The sequence below is a fragment of the Akebia trifoliata genome, chromosome 3, assembly GCF_017979445.1.
Source record: "Akebia trifoliata isolate Shusen 1 chromosome 3, ASM1797944v1, whole genome shotgun sequence".
NCBI lineage: Eukaryota > Viridiplantae > Streptophyta > Magnoliopsida > Ranunculales > Lardizabalaceae > Akebia > Akebia trifoliata.
In genome coordinates, this window is record NC_141377.1 from 57,294,683 (window position 1) to 57,313,418 (window position 18,736).

At 33.0% G+C, this 18,736-nt stretch overlaps 2 protein-coding genes across 3 annotated transcripts; both read right to left on the reverse strand.

Annotated features, from left to right (window-relative positions):
- Positions 1-2,276: 2,276 nt before the first annotated feature.
- Positions 2,277-4,416, reverse strand: LOC147408287 (transcription factor MYB53-like). Its single transcript, XM_086437213.1, has 4 exons — positions 4,285-4,416; positions 3,903-4,170; positions 2,673-3,431; positions 2,277-2,505 (listed from the first exon to the last, which is right to left on the reverse strand). The coding sequence occupies exons 2-4, from the start codon at positions 4,166-4,168 to the stop codon at positions 2,469-2,471; spliced, it is 1,062 nt and encodes a 353-aa protein (XP_086293339.1). The 5' UTR covers positions 4,169-4,170; positions 4,285-4,416; the 3' UTR covers positions 2,277-2,468.
- A 6,595-nt stretch (positions 4,417-11,011) lies between these two features.
- Positions 11,012-18,220, reverse strand: LOC147408288 (Acyl-CoA N-acyltransferases (NAT) superfamily protein). Of its 2 annotated transcripts, XM_086437215.1 has the most exons (7): positions 18,062-18,194; positions 14,297-14,659; positions 12,881-13,134; positions 12,651-12,795; positions 12,454-12,553; positions 11,998-12,226; positions 11,012-11,396 (listed from the first exon to the last, which is right to left on the reverse strand). In XM_086437215.1, the coding sequence occupies exons 3-7, from the start codon at positions 12,985-12,987 to the stop codon at positions 11,213-11,215; spliced, it is 765 nt and encodes a 254-aa protein (XP_086293341.1). In that variant the 5' UTR covers positions 12,988-13,134; positions 14,297-14,659; positions 18,062-18,194; the 3' UTR covers positions 11,012-11,212. The 2 variants fall into 2 exon arrangements, with proteins under 2 accessions (XP_086293341.1, XP_086293340.1); XM_086437214.1 differs by lacking the exon at positions 14,297-14,659 and having other exon boundaries at positions 18,062-18,220.
- Positions 18,221-18,736: the final 516 nt, after the last annotated feature.

Sequence of the window (18,736 nt, forward strand, 5' to 3'; positions counted from 1 at the left end):
ATGGACCACAAATTTTTGTTTTACCAGTTTGTGTTTATTTATGTTAAATTTTCATTTTTTAGTAAAATTTTTATGTAAAATTCACTCAATTATGTGAATCTATATATCTAAAAACATGCATTATTCACAACTATCTAAAAATTAAATTTTGATCATAATTAAAAAGTTATTAATATGTTGGTCCTTCAACGATGGAACGGGAAATCAATAATTGATTATTTTATTGTTGGATTTTGATGTAAAATAGATCAATCATGAATTTCCGCAGCATCTGAATTAGAAAAAAATAAATAAAAATCAAGTTGAAAGAGCAAATAATACTACCTCCTACACACCATAGTTTTCAACTGTGGTTATCTGATTTCACTCTTATAATACCAATTTGAAAATTAACAGCATAATTTATAGAATATTAATTAACTAGAGTCTATTGGACTTGGGGAATCGTAAAAAATAGATCATTTCAGGAGTCGAATTTTAGTTTGAATTTGGATTTTGCTATTTTTTTAATTAATTATTCTATTTAACTTATTTTAGTCACATTAGGGACTTTTGGAGTTGAATTAAGTTAAAGAGTTTACTATTTTATTCACCAAAGTGTTTGAATAGGATTTTATCATTTTAAGAAAATTTATCCTAAGGAAGAAGATTGATGATCTTTACCTTTTTTTTCTCCATGCTTTGACTTCTCCGAATAAATAGCTTTTCTTTCGAAAAAATGCCACAATTTGGATTGGAACCACTATGCTATATATAAGTTGAGACTAGTGGACTCATTATTCATAAAGAGAAGACTCATATACATAAACACGAAATCCTGATCGTTAAAGTACAATATCTAACTGTTTGAATAAGAAACATATACCATGGATTTGTCATGTATCTTTACAATACATCTTAATCGTTGAGTTTTATGGGATTTGTCATGTAAATTTACGAAACATTTTAATTGTTGAATTTTATATTTTAATGGCTGCGATTGTATATATATATATATATATATAAATCTTGAGAGAGATAGAGAGAGAGAGAAATGGGCTGTTAGGTTGATAATGGCCTTTGTAACAGTCAATTACTTGCAGTAGACAAAGGAAATAGTCTCACCTACTCAGTAACAAATATTCTGACTTTCATTCAAAAGGCAGATGTAACTACAAAATATATAATAATAAAAAACAAGATTATACATTGAAGGACCACCTCTCTTTTATTTTTTTATTCATCAATTTATCTCTATGAAATGAGTCAGTTAATTAAAAAATTGGAGAGAGAGAGAGAGATTGATTGCTTGATTGATTGTTTCCTGATTTTCTAACTGTACGTGAGAGATGTTTGTCTCTTCTCAAAGGTTAAATCCCTAAAATTCTTCTCCTTGAAGATTGGTCCTTTTCAGATTTCTATTTCTTGTCCCCAGCTTCCCACAACGAAATTCTTTTTATATTAATATACAGTTTATGAATATAAGAATATAAAACTAAGGTTTTTGGATTTGGACTTGTACCATAGACTTAGATATCATTCCATTAGTAGATGCTGTATCAACTGCCTCTCAATACACGTGGCCCACAGGCATGGGCTGTTGTACCCATTATTCAATGAGTCCAATTATCACTGCACTTATATATGCCAAGTGTACTAGTATCATCATCAATTACACATGTCTTACCTTAGTTGAAGAAATTAAGTACAAAGGGTGTGCTTGATGGATGGGAAAATACGTGGCAAAATCAATTTTCTACCAAAATGGTTTTCCATGGGGCAAGAAAATACTCTTCAAATAAATTAATTGGCCACCCAATTCCAATTAAGTTTTAAATTCCAATTAATTTTTAATCACATCACTTTGATTTTTTCACATGCAAGCAAACAATTTGCTCAAAGATATATGGGATATATATGAAAAAGTGTTCTCCTTTTGATGAGTTTATGATTCTGGCTCATTGTTCATTTTAATTAATTATCAAAATGTGAATAATAACAAACTCAAAGATTTTAAAAGTGACTATTTCACACGTGAATTTGTTACTGTTCCGATTTTTTTTTTGAACGAAAATGTGATTATTCACGTTTTGATAATTAAAATGAGCAATTAGCCAGAATCATAAGTAATTCATTTTTAGCTCACAAAAATGGTAATTCACCCTAAATATATTTTCCCAACAATCAAAACACTCTTTAAGATATAGAATTATAAATCTTACTATATTGAAGAAAATGAGAAAAAAAAAATAATTAATTTCTAAAGAACTTTCCATAAAGATATTTTCTAAGCTTCATTCTGGACCCAATATAACAAATGCTATATCCTGAAAAAAAAAAAATACATGAACTTGGAGATCTTTTGAACATAAGCAACTTATTTTATATAAATCTCTATAATATATAATACACATCAGAAATGAACAAAATCCATGTTACATATGTTTACAGAGATTCTTTAGTATTGTAATACAATCCAAAAGCTTGTTTTACTCTGAGATTGGCAAAGATGGAGTTGGTGTTTGGCTGCAAAACAGGAGACAAAATGTTAGATCATGGAAAGAAAAAGAAAAGAAAAAAATCTAAAATCTATGAGTAGATCTCCATATATCAATAAAATAAAGCTTATTACAATGCAGTATTAGATTACTCTCAGAAAACTAAAGGAATCATTCTAAATGAGGAATACTTACTCTAGAATATCTCTCCAGTAACTGTCACTAGCTTCATCTTCCAAATTAAATTCTCCCCAAGGTTCAAAGGTGGTTGTGGTGGATGAGTAGTTGGAGATATCATTTGGGTTGACTTTTCTTTCTGTTTGTATAACATTGGAGCAGGTTGGGGAGGCTGGAACCAGTGCAGGAATGGAGTCTGCAGTGGCAATGTCATATGAACTACTAAATTGGTTATTATTATCGATGTCATAATCATAATAATTAAGCACATTCGAATCGATAGTGGCTTGATGCTCATGGTTTGGGTGTAGTAACCCTAGATTGGGAAAACCCGAAGGCGTTTGATTGGGATCAACATCAAGATCAAGGCCAATTGGAGTACCATTACGAAGTCCTTCGAATTGGGAAATTGATCGAAAATATTCATTAAGAAGATAATCGTGAATGTAAGCAAATCCGGAGGGATTAGTTAGTTCCAAATTTGAAGGTGCACTACTACTTAAGGGTTGCAGAAGACTTTGCAGCAATTGGGTTTTGGCTAGTTGTGTTGCATCAGCTTGTAGCCTAAGAACATTGTCCCAAGGGTTCATCAGATTACAAATATTTGTACAAGAGAGCAAAGGAAGCAGATTTGAAAGGAGATTGAGATCAGTTCTCGGCTTGTGCGTTATTGGATCGATACCCCCTTGTAGGAGTTTTTTCTTTAAATGGGTGTTCCAATGGTTCTTGATCTCATTATCTGTCCTTCCTGGAAGATGTGTAGCAATTTGAGACCACCTGCAATAATACGAGGAGTTAACGATTACTACTACTCTTTTCCAAGCACACTTAATTGCAAATAATAATAATTTTTATGATAAGTCTAGTATAATTTATACTAGACTTTCAAGTGTATATTATAAGAATCAGGATCAAGTAATGTTTCCCATTCCAATAGAATAGGAACAGTGTCTACATGTCACGTTTTGGTTGGTGTTTAAGACCTGTCGGGCTTCTGACTAGGCCATTTTCTACATGGCACACAGTCCAATGTATTTACTCTCCAATAAAAACGTTCCAAGTAGACACAATATGTTGCTATAGAAATGGGACATCGTTCTGGTTCACGACTCATATTAATATAATGGCAATTCTGATGACTCGTTGTAAAATTGAAATTATAAAAAATTAGGGTGCAAAGACAACATCATTGGTTCTATCGACCTTTAAAGCTTATAAAAATTGGAAAAAAAGAATGTTGAAGATTACTTATTTCCAAGAGCTGAATGTAGGCTGATGATTAGTTGCTCTTCTTCATCAGAGAACTTCCCGCGCTTGATATCGGGCCTTAGATAATTAGTCCACCTTAATCTACAACTCTTACCACACCTATTCAATCCTGCAAGCTTGGGTAGTGCCCTCCAGCTTCCATGGCCATGTCTCTGGATATAATCAATGAGCTTTTGATCTTCTTCCGGTGTCCAAGGACCCTTCTTTACGCCATTTTCGTCGCAGCAAGGAGACCTCCCCATCATTCCTGCAAAAAAATAGCAAAAAAAGTTTGTAAATACAAGTGGGAACTTTGATGGTAAAGCTGTGTTTCTCTTCATGTTGAAGCTGAGATAAAAAGGTAATTAACAAGCCAATTAACCTGAGATTAGATAGTGAGGTTGGGGGAAAAGATAGGATTAGTAAGTGAAATTTAACAGATCAATTCTATGTTTTATAGTATGTCGTTGATGTTTGGAAATAACAAGACTTTGTGTATGGGAGACTCTTTGTCCCAACTCACAAAGAAGTCCTTTTCGTGCATTTTCTATATTATATTTTTCTTGTTTCCAAAGTACCCTTCTCTTTCAAGATTATTCCAAAATAAATTGTTAAACTTTAACAGTGTTAAATAGATAACAGAATACCAGATAGTTTTGCAATATATTTTGGGATAAGGCTTTTCGTAATAAGGTGTATGTATTTAAGTGAAGCTATGATTACTCTCTACTTCCTTTGTAAGATCATTAGATATCATTTTGGACAATCTAACTACATATTGAGTCATTCCTCACCATTCCTTATACCTATCAGCTCCCAACTACCAATATGGGTAATGGAGTCTGAAAATTTCAACTTCAACGCATGACCCGTTCCTCACCATTTTTGGGTCTAGACATTTTCGATATTAAAAACTGATTTGGATTCAAACAATGTTAAATTAGAATTATTTACAAAATATTAAAATTAATGACGTTTTTTATTTTTAAAATTAAAATGACCCCGTTGTAACAGTCGTCATAACGCCATTTTTCTTATATTTTTTAAAAACATGGGGTATTTTTGGAAGTTTAAGTTATTATTATTATTTTTTTAGGGTTTTTTAATCGAAGTACGTAGCCTTTTTATTTTTTAAGGTGTATGGGCTTCACTTGTTTGAAGAAGGGAGCGCAGTTACGTTATCTTGCCACCTCTGTTGCTTTTTAGGTTGGAAAAATGATACATTAGCAACAATAGTGCACCAAAAAAAAGAGTAGGTTGTACACGTGGCAATTAATAATGGGTCAAACTAGTTTAATTTCCTAATGATCTACAGGAGAAGAAGTTACCTTGATTTCCTTGTAATTTCGTACTAAAACATCTCAAGACACGCAAAATCTACTTAACTTTGATGGGGTCAACCAATCCCTAATAACCCATTTGTAATGTCAAGTGGGGAATTTTATTCTATAATTTTGGTTTTACTAGTGAATAGTTATTAGAATTTTTCCATTAAGGCTGAAAGTGAAAGAAGGGTTGAACAAAAGTTTTTTTTTTTTTTGGGAAATTACTAAATAAGTTATGTATTTTGTGAGATTAGTGAATCAGTCATGTTTTTTCATATTTATAAAAATGGCCATACACCCGGTTTCATAATTATATTTTTTACTAAAATAGTTATTTGATGTACTATCAACCCATGAACAATTTGATTAATTCATCTTTATTCATTAGAATTGAATATAGCTCTGCACGAAGTGTAATTTTTTTCGTTCAATCACAAACACTACTTTGAGATCATCAACAGACGATGCTCTTCAATATTATATCATCTTTAGTTATCGATGAGGTACTTGCCAAAGAGTCTTCGATATCTAAATTAGAAAAATTACTCAAGTTTTAATTAGAAAATGTTCGATGCCTTTCTCCTTTCTTTATATATATATATATGAGTTATTTTTCGTTACACTTCTAATCAGGCAGTGTTCCTTCTACCACACTCCTCTTCGATTGTATTCACTATCTTATGAATTCTTTATTATCTATTTCCTACATTCTCATCATCAATGTTCCTGCATTAATATTTTCTCGTCTTTGAGACTACTATGATTGACTTGCTCATTAGTACTAGAGATCCTTAATAAATCCCGAGGTGCCACTCTTCTCTACCTTGTTGAGGAATCTATGACGGGGTTTGATCCTACCTCTACAGGATGACCCATTTGTAGCATACGAAGCAGAGCCATAATTTCATTATTTCACTAGAACAGCGAGTTTTCAATATCTTTTGGACTGTCGTAGTGTTGCATGGAAAATCCATAGTGTCTATATGACAAAGAAATATATGCATGTCCATGTGTGTCTCTTCAAACTATTTTCTAGTTTGGTTTTTTAAAATAAATTGTAACTTCTAATTGATAAACTGATTTTGCCAAAAAAAAAAGAAAAAGGTATGTTCAGAAAACTCTCACCAAAAACATTACCGATATCTACTATCAAGTATTTTTATTAGATCTAAGATTATTATTTTCATTAAAACTTGATTTATTACCACCAACAATGGTGTGTGCAAAAGAAATATAGCTGTTTTACCTTTGATCTATATACCTTTTTAATACATTTTCTTCTACCTTTTTATGTATAAGATATTCTTTTAGAAAAAATGAATTTTATTAAAGGAAAAAACAAAAGAAAAAAACAATGGGGGGTAAATATTACTATCATAACCATCAATGTTTCATCTTTGAAAATATTTTATTGATAGAAAAAATTAGTTATTTTTGGTTTTTTGTAAGAGTTCAAATCCAAACATTCATGAATCTAAGTTGGTCTAAAGCTGACTACCTTCACTCTCTACAAAATCTTTTGGATTCTCATGATCTTCATCATAATTCTTTCAACTATACTTATCTTTGATTTTGAAAAATCACCAAATGGTCTCCAACTGCTCCTTAGGGTCCCAATGCACCAGTCATCACCAAACAACCTATTTTATACTTTAATTTCATTCAACACTAAATAAAGTAATACTTAAAAAATTAGGTAAAATAACAAAAGCACATACAAACAATCATACTCAGACAGAGATTGATTATCTATCATTTATAAATGGAAAAGATTTTGTAGATTAAAGGAAGGAAGCTTAGGCCAATTTGATTCACAATTTTGAATTTCACAACTTATTCTCTTCAAATAAATCAAAATATGAAGGCCTTTTGAGATACACTAAGGTCATTCTCTTGACTATTTTTTCAAAATTGATTATTACGAAGGAAAAAAACCTGATCTTCCTTTTCATCTCTGATTATTCGATAATTTCCATGAGCACAAATTCCACTTCAGGCTTGGATCAGACTATGACCATTCTTTAATAGCACCGAGCTTGGGCTAGAGGGTCATGGCCTGGCTTAGTCCACAAATTAACCCATTCGAGGCCCATCACAATCAGGCCCATGGGTGGCTTGAGACTTGAGAGATTATGTTGGGACTTGGGAGAGCAACCTCTCAAAACTTTATGATTATAATCTATTGATTCAGGTACCATTCGTTCCCTTTGGATTCCACTTGGATGTCCCTCGAGTCAAGTCAACGTGATGATCCATGAGTGGATTCTAACAAACCGATGTATAATATTTTAGATGATTCAATCGTACATTGAGTAATTCTTAGTCGACACATTAAAAATCAGTCCATTCTTAATATTACTGACTTATAGGCATTTTCATACAAAAATATAACTTACGTTCCATTAGATTCCCACAAACTCTGGAAGCGAAAGCCAGTCCGGGCATTTTCTCATTTCTGGCCATTTTTGTGTTTTTTGCATTTGGCGAAAGCAAAATCCCCAACATTACCAAAGGATAATTTACGTGCAAGAAGCCAAGAAGTGTTTTTCAATGCTACAAAACACCAAAAGTGCTCTCCAAACAGGTCCTCACTTTGTTTAATCATCCCAAATGACATTGTGCCACCTAATTAAATAGTTGTTGTAGGTATTTTTGACATTTTCATACCTTGGTTTTTTATCCATCCATGGTTGGTTCAAGGTCTCTTCTACCTTGTTGAATATACCACACATGGTGACATCATCCCATTTATCTCTATTGTCAACGTGTGAATTAAAATTGAGTTAGATTTGCTATGCTCTTTTTTTCCTTCTATCTTACCTCATTAGCTACATTTACAAGTCTTCTAATAACAAACCATAGTAAAAAAAATACGTAGAAATTCCCTACAACCTTAATAAAAATTGCTTGGTTGCTTTATTCTCAAAGTTGGTTTCCTTGTATGAAGACCTTAGACTAATAGAAAGTATGTGTTTCCTTCTTCTCCACTTCAACTATTACCTAAGCTAGAATATCTTAGTATCTTATTATTGTCCAAAAAGGATCTTCTCTAGAAAATTAATTTCGTAGAAAATAGTTTTGAGAGAATATAATTTTCAGAAGATAATACCTGTAAGATGGGAAATGCCAAAAAATGGTGGATTTTGATTTGGAAAAAAGAACAACAAAGAATGAATTTTTGAAATATATATATATATATCAAAAGATCTCTTGAAAAAATATGTATCTTTTGAGGTATACTTTTTGAAATATTATCTTTATGAAGATATTTTAAAGTAATCATCAAAGAGACTACGTATCATGTGAAAAAAATATTTTTTTTCTTCAAAATTTTAAATAATAATTTAAATGATATTTTAAATATTTAATGAAGTAATGCTTCAAAACATTTGTACATAAGAACAAGTGAGACCCTCCATATCAATATGTTTATAATAAGTGATTTATGAAAAAATCTTAATTTATTGAGAATTCTTGGATAAATATCACATGAACCCGGTATTTATAGAGATCACATCAACCAAGATATGGAAACTAGCATAAGATATAAATATTCTATTTTATTAATATTCCTAACGTAGGATATCCTAATTGATATTGTTACAGATATTATTTTTCATCACTACCTTCTTTTTGTGATGAGATACATTGATTATGTATCTCATGCGTCATATTCTCTTATAGTTTATTATCAAACCAAAGGGGTTGCTTATTAAAATCCTTACAAAGGTCAGAGACCTTAGAGTTTTCGATTCTCCAAATATTTTCTCACGTTCTAATCCCTAGGAAAACAATATTTTCTCAAAGATGCAAAATCAAGTGCCGATGAATTGCATTTTTTTTTTCCGAAAAACCATTTTTCTGCCCGTTTTCTTGTTTAATCATAAGTATCTTTTTTTTTTTTTTTTTTTCAAAATGATGATTACTAGAATAATTAGTGTTTCATTATCTCTTTGCCTAAAAAGTTTAGTCTAAAAAGAATAGGTCCAGGTGAATGTCTTTGAGCTATAATTATAACTATAGATTATAATGACTTCTAACATGGGTTATATATAAAGTAATTTATTTTCCCAAGAGTAACTGTTTTGGATACCAAATTCCATCCCGGCAAGTTAATCAGCCTTAAAATTTCTCTATTCGATAATGCGGCCACCAAAGTCTGTTTTTAAACTAGCACTAGGTCTTAGAAGTTTTAAAGAAGTTAGTGCCCTACACACAAAAGAAAACAAAAGAAAGACATATATGACAAATCTTTCTAATAAAATCTACATGCATGTACGATTTTTTCTATGTCGTCTCTCTTATCCTAAACATTTGGGTTGGCAAAATTTTTTTTTTTTTTCGAACTTTATCCTAATATCTTCAATAAGATACGTTACTTTCGCTACTTTTTGTTAGATCTCTTGTTTCTTTTTCTCTTTCAACATATATCAAACAAAACTTACACCCTTGTTTCTTTTTTATTTTTTGGAACCGAGGTATCCAAGGCTCTTAGAACACTTGACTAATCCTTGAGGCATGTGGGGGGAAGGTAATTTCGGGATAAAAATCTTAAGAGTGGCCCCTAAGGGGGATTCAAACTCAATATAGGCGGAAGCAAGATTTTCTTGTAGTGGGGGCAAACTATGATTAACTATATAGTTGAAGAACTTGAAGATGAATGGTTTTAAGGAGAAATTCAGAGGTTTTTTTAATTAGAAGTTGAAGAAAAAGATATTTAGGTCATTTCCAATTAGTATATGAGAACGCCCGTCCAAAAGAGGAGGGGGGGGGGGGGGGGGGGGGGGGGATTGGAGGGAGGTGAGGGTGTGGGGGCAAATGGAGAGAGAGGTGAGGAGTTAGGACAAATGGGACATGTAATTAGTTGAAAATATAGGGGTGTCTCAAAGTTATGTGGGGACAATTGCCCCCCCCCCCCGCCCCTGATTTTCCTATATTTTCTCACAACTTTATCTTTGCTATTTCCAAATCGCATTCTTGTCTTTCTAGAATATTTAACTTGCCCCAAAAAAAAATTAGTGGAATTTTTTTACTCCCAAAATTGTGCTTAGAGGTTGAATTGAACCCATGATGTAGATGGTAAACAGTAAAAACTATTGATTTGGGCTGAAATGTTTGGACATCAAATTTTGTTTCCTTAGTAATAATCTATGGTGATACCCTTTTCAGGTCTTCACTCTGGTCCCCTTCTTGGATCTTCAGTTTCCATTAATGGTCCACGAGGAAGCCCTTCAAAAAGGTCGCCTCTTCCACTAACCTCCTTGATAATCTACTTTGTGACGAATTTTTCTCAATCATGATTCTTTCTGGGCACCCAAATAAATCTCTTTGGGGCAGTAAAATTTTTCAAAATCCTCTTTTAAACTACCATTACGACTACTACTCGTCAGTGGCTTAACACTCTGTGCTGTAAATGTATAAAAATATAGAGCTGATATTGGTACCCAAACTTTTTCTTATTACACCCCAATTTCGAAAATTATTTATCAACCCCCACCCCCCAATTAAAGATTAAAACGCATTCTACAAACATTATAACACTCTTTCAAGCACTATAGTTTGTTACAATTATAATTAGGCTCATATAAAATCCTAAACTCAAAAAATAAAAATCTAGAGAAAAAGAAAAACGACAGATACTATTGGTACCCCAACTTTTACCTATTCTTTACCATTCACTTATTTTCTTTCTTTATTTTTTACTCCGGGAGTAACAAGTAAAAGTTGGGGTGCCAATAGCAGCTCTAAAAATTTTAGTCCCCTAACAAGCTAATACCAGCTCACTTATTGAACATAAAGAAATGGAACCTTGAATGATTATTTTTAAATGACTAACGATAGAGTCCACCTTACTTATGAATTTTACAATATGAAAATATTATTCCACAGATATTACAGCAAAGAAAACTCAAAGAGAAACCGCACATCGATCAATCCATGATCTTGAGCTCTTTTCCAAAGCAAAAGTAAACTATAATTAACATATTAAACGCACTGACAACTGGGATTTTCAGTATTAATGATTCTCTTGTTTTGGGTCATTAGAAGGCAACTAGTTTCTTTACATTTGGGCCATCTAGTTATATTCTGTTCCTTGGTCTTCCATAGTCTTGCAGCCAGAGATTTAAATAGACTCTTCACATATGAGGCCACAACTGCGACGATATCTCTGCAGAGAGCAAAAACAAATAATTAATAACCTCAAATCATCACCACGGATAGTTCCCCGTATTCCCAGCATATAACCACCACCACTTCTCATGTACAGATGTCAATCCCTTACTGAGCAGCTGGACAGAACTTGTCTAGCTGAGCTAGATAGGATATGCAAACAAAAGGCACATATCCTAAGCCCTTTCAAACATTATTATGACACTAAATAACAAATTGGGATAATGGGCAATCAGAAAATTTATCTCACCCACAAGGGTAGACTATGATCAACGTAATTGATCTTTTCGTATATATTGGATAGCATCAACTTGAGCATTTGAGGGTGTTTTGGTGGGGAAAAAAAATTGAAGACATTTTTGGTAGGAAAATAAAGTTTGGAGGTGTATTTAATGCATCTTAACGTGTGCCCTTAGAGCACATATTAACAAAACTCTTTAAATAAAAATGATTACTCGTCCAATTCATAGAGTGGACAAGATAAAGATGTATGTATATGGCATGGGCAAATCAATCCCAAATCCCAAATTCGGTAACCTTTTCTCCATGATAGGATGTATTCTGGAACCTAGTTGAAAGGAAAAGAAAATTTTACTTACAGTGGGGAACACGGAGATCGACCACCATTGACATAGTACACGAACAAGTATGAATCGTAATGCTGCCCCTTGATAAAATAAAAATTAGGCAACCTTTGTATACACTTGAATGACATCTTCTTATAGAAACAGATAGCAGGATGGTTGTAAGCAATCACGTGCAAGTAAACTGCTCGACAGGTAGGAATGCCCGATGCATACTTGATAACCTCCCGAATAAGTGATGATGCTACAAATCCCAATAGAAAATACACACCATTAAGTAGGTCTCATAATTAGAGTCACGATCCAGTACGGTGTCCCGTTCCTATAGATAGGAACAGTGTCTACGTGTTTAAACTCCAACTAAAGCATGCCACATAGAACGTTCCCATAAAATCAGAACGGGACACCGTATTGGATCCTGAGTCTCATAATTATTCAAGAAAACAGAATCAGAAAGAGGAGCACTCTTACCTATTCCAAGATTTCTATAAGATTGTACCACCCCGAGTGTCAGAATATAAACTAGTATTTGATCCGTAGTTGGAGAGTCATAGCTGAGCATATCCCCAATCTGTTTCATGTCAATTTATGAATTTGTTACCTTTGAAGTTTGAAAATTTCTAAGAGTAAATTATGTTTTTGATTTATAATAAATCCAAGGTGCACACCTCACTTTCTTTTGCAAGAACAATTCGTGCGGTTACAAATCCAATAAGTTCATCACTTTGGCCATCAGGCCGGCTACAGTCAACAGCTCCCCAAGACACAATGTCTCGGCCATTGACAACATTGTCGAAGAACTCAGGCTCGTACCTGACAACGTCATCTTCATGAATTAAGTCACCAAATCTTTCACCTTGAAAAAAAGAAGGAAAACATGTAGTAGAATCATTTTTACCTGATAGGAAATAGATCACAATGGATCTCCTCGAGTACTTCAAGATCAGAGGGTCTTACAGGCCTATAAACAATGGTTGGACAATGTGAGGCCTTCGAGTTTACCATGGATGATTTGTGTTAATCCCCTGGAGAGATTTGATTTATTGGGAGATCGTGTGCAAGAAGATTTGTTTCCATTTATGCCACATAAGCCACAACAGCCATGTAGTTGAAACAGAAATCCGTTAAAACACTTATGCTTTTCATTAATTCCTGTAATTATGAAAAAGAAAAAGTATAACATTTCTAGATGCCAGAACAGGCATGGTCACCAAGTTGGAATAAGGGATAACATAGGAAATAAATGAAAAAATAAAAATACGAAAAATAATATATATATATATATATATATATATATATAATATATATATATATAAGCCCTGGCCACTACGCCCAACACTCATTGGTTAATACATTAAATATTTATTCTATGTTTCCAATATATTTTTGAGAAAAAACACTATTTAATATTCATGCATGATTACATGTTTTCACATAGGATTATACATTTAATGATGCTAAGAAAAATCTAACCCTCTAACATATCTTTTGAGCAACATAACACATTATTGAAAACATTAAATAACATCAAGACATTATCATCAAATCACATATTCAATAACATTTAGTCATTTATGAATCAAATCACAAACAACCATAATGCCACCTAAATTAACTATAGGCCCGCAAAAAAAGGGTTATATATTGGAAAAAAAATGTGTTTAAAACATAAAAATGCATTTCTTTAAAAAAAAATTGCATTTTTTATTGCTTTAATTGTTAGAGGTACAAAACGTGTTCTGAATGAAATTTTTTATTTTTAGAATGGATTTTTTTGTGACTATGGGACTAGGAATACAAGATTTATCATAATAAAGGAGAAATACAATTACAATGCATTTTTAAAAACAATTTAGAGGATAAGGCGTAAGCCGCACATGTATGAAATTTTTAAATAAATAATAGTGACATATATAAATAATTAATATTGAAAAATAGACAAATTATGGTAGTAACCAATTTTTCCCATATTTCAAGTTCCAATTCCACAATCTAATTCCAAGTTTTGAGGCTCATTGTAGCAACCATGGGGTCACACTCCTTGTGATTCACATCTCTGAAGTGATTGCTTCTTCTACGATAATTCCCCTCTACTTTGGCCATCTACGTAGACCGTACACCGGTGTGGTGCCTAACAAGGACGTCCCAACGATCAAGTAAGGAGGAGAACATGAAAAGATTAAATAAAGAGTTGTAGAGCGATAAGATCATCTTTAGATTGGGTTATGGTCTAAAATTCCTTAGCCTCAGTTGCCAGTCTTCCTTTTATAACAAAAGAAAGGGTGGATGCGTGGCAGGTTTTGGAATTGTCTACCTGGGATAGACGACACAAGAAGCTATGCTCAATCACTTGACATCAAAAAGACTTGTGATTGATGCTCTGCAATTGTCAATTTCTATCAGGAATTTCAAGTTCTGACAGCCGAGACCACACATTGGCATCAGGATGCACATCATCTCTGGGAAAAGTCAAGATCATAACTTGAACACCAATTGGCCTGCTTCATGACACCATGACAAGCTAATACTTCACCAGGAATTCCAACCCAAGAGCTTGGTATAATAACCAAGGTGATATCTTTTAGTAGGCCAGGGTACTTCCTCAACTAGAGTAATTGAGTCTGATTTGTGAATAGTTTGGTCTTTGTCTTTTAGGATGAGGACTTATGCAGTTGGTCTGCTCTAGGGAACATGGTCCCTTTCAGTCGAAGTAAAAAAAAAACAAAGAAATAAGAGTGGATATGCACACATATGATTAACAAAAGACATTGATTTAAACATAACTAAATGAAGGTGCAGGATTCATTCACTTGATCCCAAATTTGAAGATAACACTTGATAAAATTGGAAAATGAAAAGTCAATAGCAATCGATTGTCATTGTTGTTGTTCTTGTTGTTGTGATTCCAAAGCTATGAAGGAGAATGTTTTGGTTGATCTAGATTTCCCACACTCATAATGCTAAACCTAGATCTTATAAAAACTACCTTCAAGATCAACCTAGGGGATCAAAATTATGACTTAATCCACCATTGATGGAAGTTCATAAAACCTTAGTATGGGTAGGACTTAAAGTATACATAGAAAAGTTAAAGTTAGCACCGATTCAACCACAAAGTTTTCATTATAGATGAGTGACCTTTCTCTCTGTACTCACCCCCTCACACTAAATCCCATTAAATCAAAACTAAAGGAACCACTCAAATTCTCTAAACTAAGAATAACCGGTGCCAACTAGCTTAGTTGGTAAAGTCTTTGGGTGTTGATACCCGAGACCTGGGTTCAAATCCCACCAGCATTGAGTTATTGAATTCATTAAAAACAGGCTTACCCATCCAAAAAAAAAAACATAAGAATCCACTGGAACCTAGTGCTAAATCTAGATCTTCCAAAAATAAATTCAAGATCAAGCTAGAGGATCAAAATACTAGTTGCATACAATGAAAAGTTAAAGTGAGCATTTATTCAGCCCCTACTTTTCCATTATAAGGTGAGTATCCTCTCATTCCACCTCCTTATTTCTGGTTTTCTTAGTACATACGAATTTATCCCACTTGTCCACTGTAAATCCCCATCCAATTTTACACTAACCTTCCACAAATCATTCTTCCATCAACCTTAGTTGAATTTAGTCGACCAACAGCCCATTACTACTTGGCCAACCCCATACTCATCCCAAATCCCATTAAATCAAAAGTAATGGAACCACTCAAAGTCTCCAAGCAATATGATCAGCTCATTAAAGAATTAGAATCCATTGGAACGTAGCAAAGTCTTGTTGCTCAAAAATTCATCTAGAACCTTAGTTTAAGTCCGATTTAGTCTAAGGGATAAAATCGTCATATCTTTTCTTAATACGTCATCCATGTAGGAAATGATAAAATAGGCATTAAAACATACTCATTAAGTCATTAAATACGATAAACAACCATATGGAGTGTGAAATTGAATATTAACAACATTTTGTTACACATACACACAACTATTGACAGTCCGACAGTGAAAAATAATAATAGTTTACATGGAAATAAGAATAGTAATGTTGTGTTAACCACATATATTTATTTTATTTTTTGAATAAGTATGAATAAATTGTTAATCCATCCAACTAATTCAAACATGGCTGATTGTTTGTATGCTTATATAGACGTACTACATTAAAATAAGAAAAGAAAAAAAGATAACTAACTAATCATAACTCATTGGGAAAATTACAAAAAAATGGTTAATTTTTACTAAAAAAATAATAAAATTTTAAAAATTAAAAAAACCAATTTAACACACTGGACTGTCCAGTGTTTTACCCCTTCCTTACGTATTCTAACTACCAAAGTGGCTATGGACATTGTAGAAAAACACTTTCCTTACTAATGTTGTAAGATTTCAAATCTTAATAAGGGTCGGGTCATAGAACTCGAATGGAATACTAAATTGGCAATCCAACACCACAGCCCTCTAGATTTCATGGAAAAACTCAATCCAAACAACAAAAAGAAATTCAAAAAAATAATTTTTTTGGGCTTGATCCAAGGTTTTGAAAATGGATGGCTATTAAACTCCCACCAAACTCCCAAATTTAACAGTAAAAATAACCATTTTTAAGGTTATTTTTGTCCTCTACATCCCTGTGGCATTGGATCATGTTTTTGTATGCCACAAAGTGAGCTCAACGACCCTCAATAAGATTTAAGTTAGTAAGACTAGCCTTACCCTTTTTAGAACTCAAAGCCTAAAACGAAGGACACTTCAGCGTGTTAAATTGTTTCAGTAATTTTTTTTTAATAATTAATTATAATATCAATCCTTTTTTAGTAATTTTCCTTGATTCATTTATACTAACAGATGAATGTTATATGAATTTTTTTATTAGTAAATACTATGTTTAATTTACAAGTTTTTTCTAAAAATAATTATAAGATTTTTCACAAAAGAATCTTTCAATTGAAGTTTGCTATTCATCGAAATATTTCCAGTTAAATATTGCACAAAATATGAACAGTTATGTCCACCGAAATATATACCAAAAGTAACTAGCAGTTAAATTTCATGTCGAAACTTGTGGAAATGGAATTATTTCGGTATATTTTGTGCAAATATGTTGAAATTTAATACTATGCTTGTAAGATCTTTTAATGTGAACCAAATCACTTCTTGATACTTCCATCATCCGTCTTCACTGAACATGCTCTAACCATCTTGATTAATTTTCCTTTACTCATAGACTCCCTCAGATGTGCTCATTTCCAATCAACGATAGTTGATATCATGTAATCACCACACCAATAAATTCAGCAATTCAAAAATTAAACAAAAAAACAAAACAAAACAAAAAATTGAATCAACCATCGCAAAATAAGGCCTGGCTACCACCCGGGTGGTGGACTAACGGTTCAGCACCTTGGGTTGCTCCCCAAAGACATGAATTCGAGCCTCCCCCTCCCCCTCTTGCAATCATACTCGATATGTTAGTTTGTGGTGGCTGGGCGTATACAAAAGGACTAGTCCTACTTCCAAAGGGGTCGGGACGTCATTAATTTTTTTTATTTTTTTTAAAAGGCCTGAGCCAGACCCATTAACCGATACTCGAAATTAGGATACTTGAAATATCCTAAAGAGACGAATATCAAGCCATTATGTCATCTTAGTTTCCTGATTAAACCTCTATATCACCAAATTTAGCAATTCAAATACTAAAAAGAAGAACTGAAATCCAAATCAATTAAATATCCTAAAAGCATAAAGTTAAGGGCACGTTTTGATCGTCAGTTTGTGTCGACAAAGTTCAATTTCTGGCACAAAAATGGAGATTCAAACAGAACTTTGAACCATTAAATTGTCTCAGTTCCTTAACTGAAATAGAACATGTCCATACCATCTCACCAAAATCAGCCATATTACATTAATCAAACCCAACTCCAAAAATAATTAGTATCAATCATTATAATTACTAGATAAAGATCCGAATTTTACTGAAATATAAACGACAAAGATTCAATTTTTTTTTTTTTTGGGGGGGGGGGGGGGGGGGAAACACAAAACTAGATCAGATTTCTCTCATATGAAGGAATTGAAATTCATACCTGATTTTGTGATCGTGATTTGGAACAGAGAGAGAGAGAGAGATGTCTGTAGCTTTGTGTGAGAGATGCTTTTCTTTATTTTGTTGCGAAAGGGTCTTCTGAGCAATGAGTTGTGGAATTATTTTACGAGTTTTCTGAAGCGACGCTCCAGAAAACTTCAAAGGAATTACGGGGATTTCATTATATTCGACAGCTGACGTGAGCGTATCTATGGGGTCCACTTGTTAGCTACTCTTCTCACGTGGAAAGTTCTGATCGTTTTCATTCTACCTATCATGCAACGTGGAAGGAGGTGTCCCCTAGCTTAGTTTTGCTCACATACTTTTTCCTTGTCCACTGTGTGACACGTGTAGTCTAACAGGGTAGTTTTGAAAATTTGGTGCACTTGATACATGCAGGCTAATGTGATTGGTCGATCATCGATCATGTAATGCTCAATGAGGAAAAAGTTTCTGAACAAAAGAAAAATCACTAAAATCTTTGGGTATCAGTTGGTGTATGTTAAATTAGTTGATAAAGTCCATGAATGATAATACCATTGGCCTGGGTTTAATTTTTGTCACGATATATTACTTATGCCATTAGAAACAAGTTTATTGTTTGTGTTACTTATTTATTTTTGAAGATGCCAAGTTAGGTGGTGTTTGTTTGCGCTATTTTTCAGTGTTTATTGCT

Coding starts and splice junctions, on each gene's coding strand:
- LOC147408287 (XM_086437213.1), bottom strand. CDS start 4,168: ATGATGGGGAGGTCTCCTTGCTGCGACGAAAATGGCGTAAAGAAGGGT. Junction 3,432..3,902: donor CATTCAGCTCTTGGAAATAA/GTAATCTTCAAC, acceptor GTATTATTGCAG/GTGGTCTCAAATTGCTACAC. Junction 2,506..2,672: donor TACTGGAGAGATATTCTAGA/GTAAGTATTCCT, acceptor CCTGTTTTGCAG/CCAAACACCAACTCCATCTT.
- LOC147408288 (XM_086437214.1), bottom strand. CDS start 12,987: ATGGTAAACTCGAAGGCCTCACATTGTCCAACCATTGTTTATAGGCCT. Junction 12,796..12,880: donor TGTGATCTATTTCCTATCAG/GTAAAAATGATT, acceptor TGACGTTGTCAG/GTACGAGCCTGAGTTCTTCG. Junction 11,397..11,997: donor CGATCTCCGTGTTCCCCACT/GTAAGTAAAATT, acceptor TGCTCTCTGCAG/AGATATCGTCGCAGTTGTGG.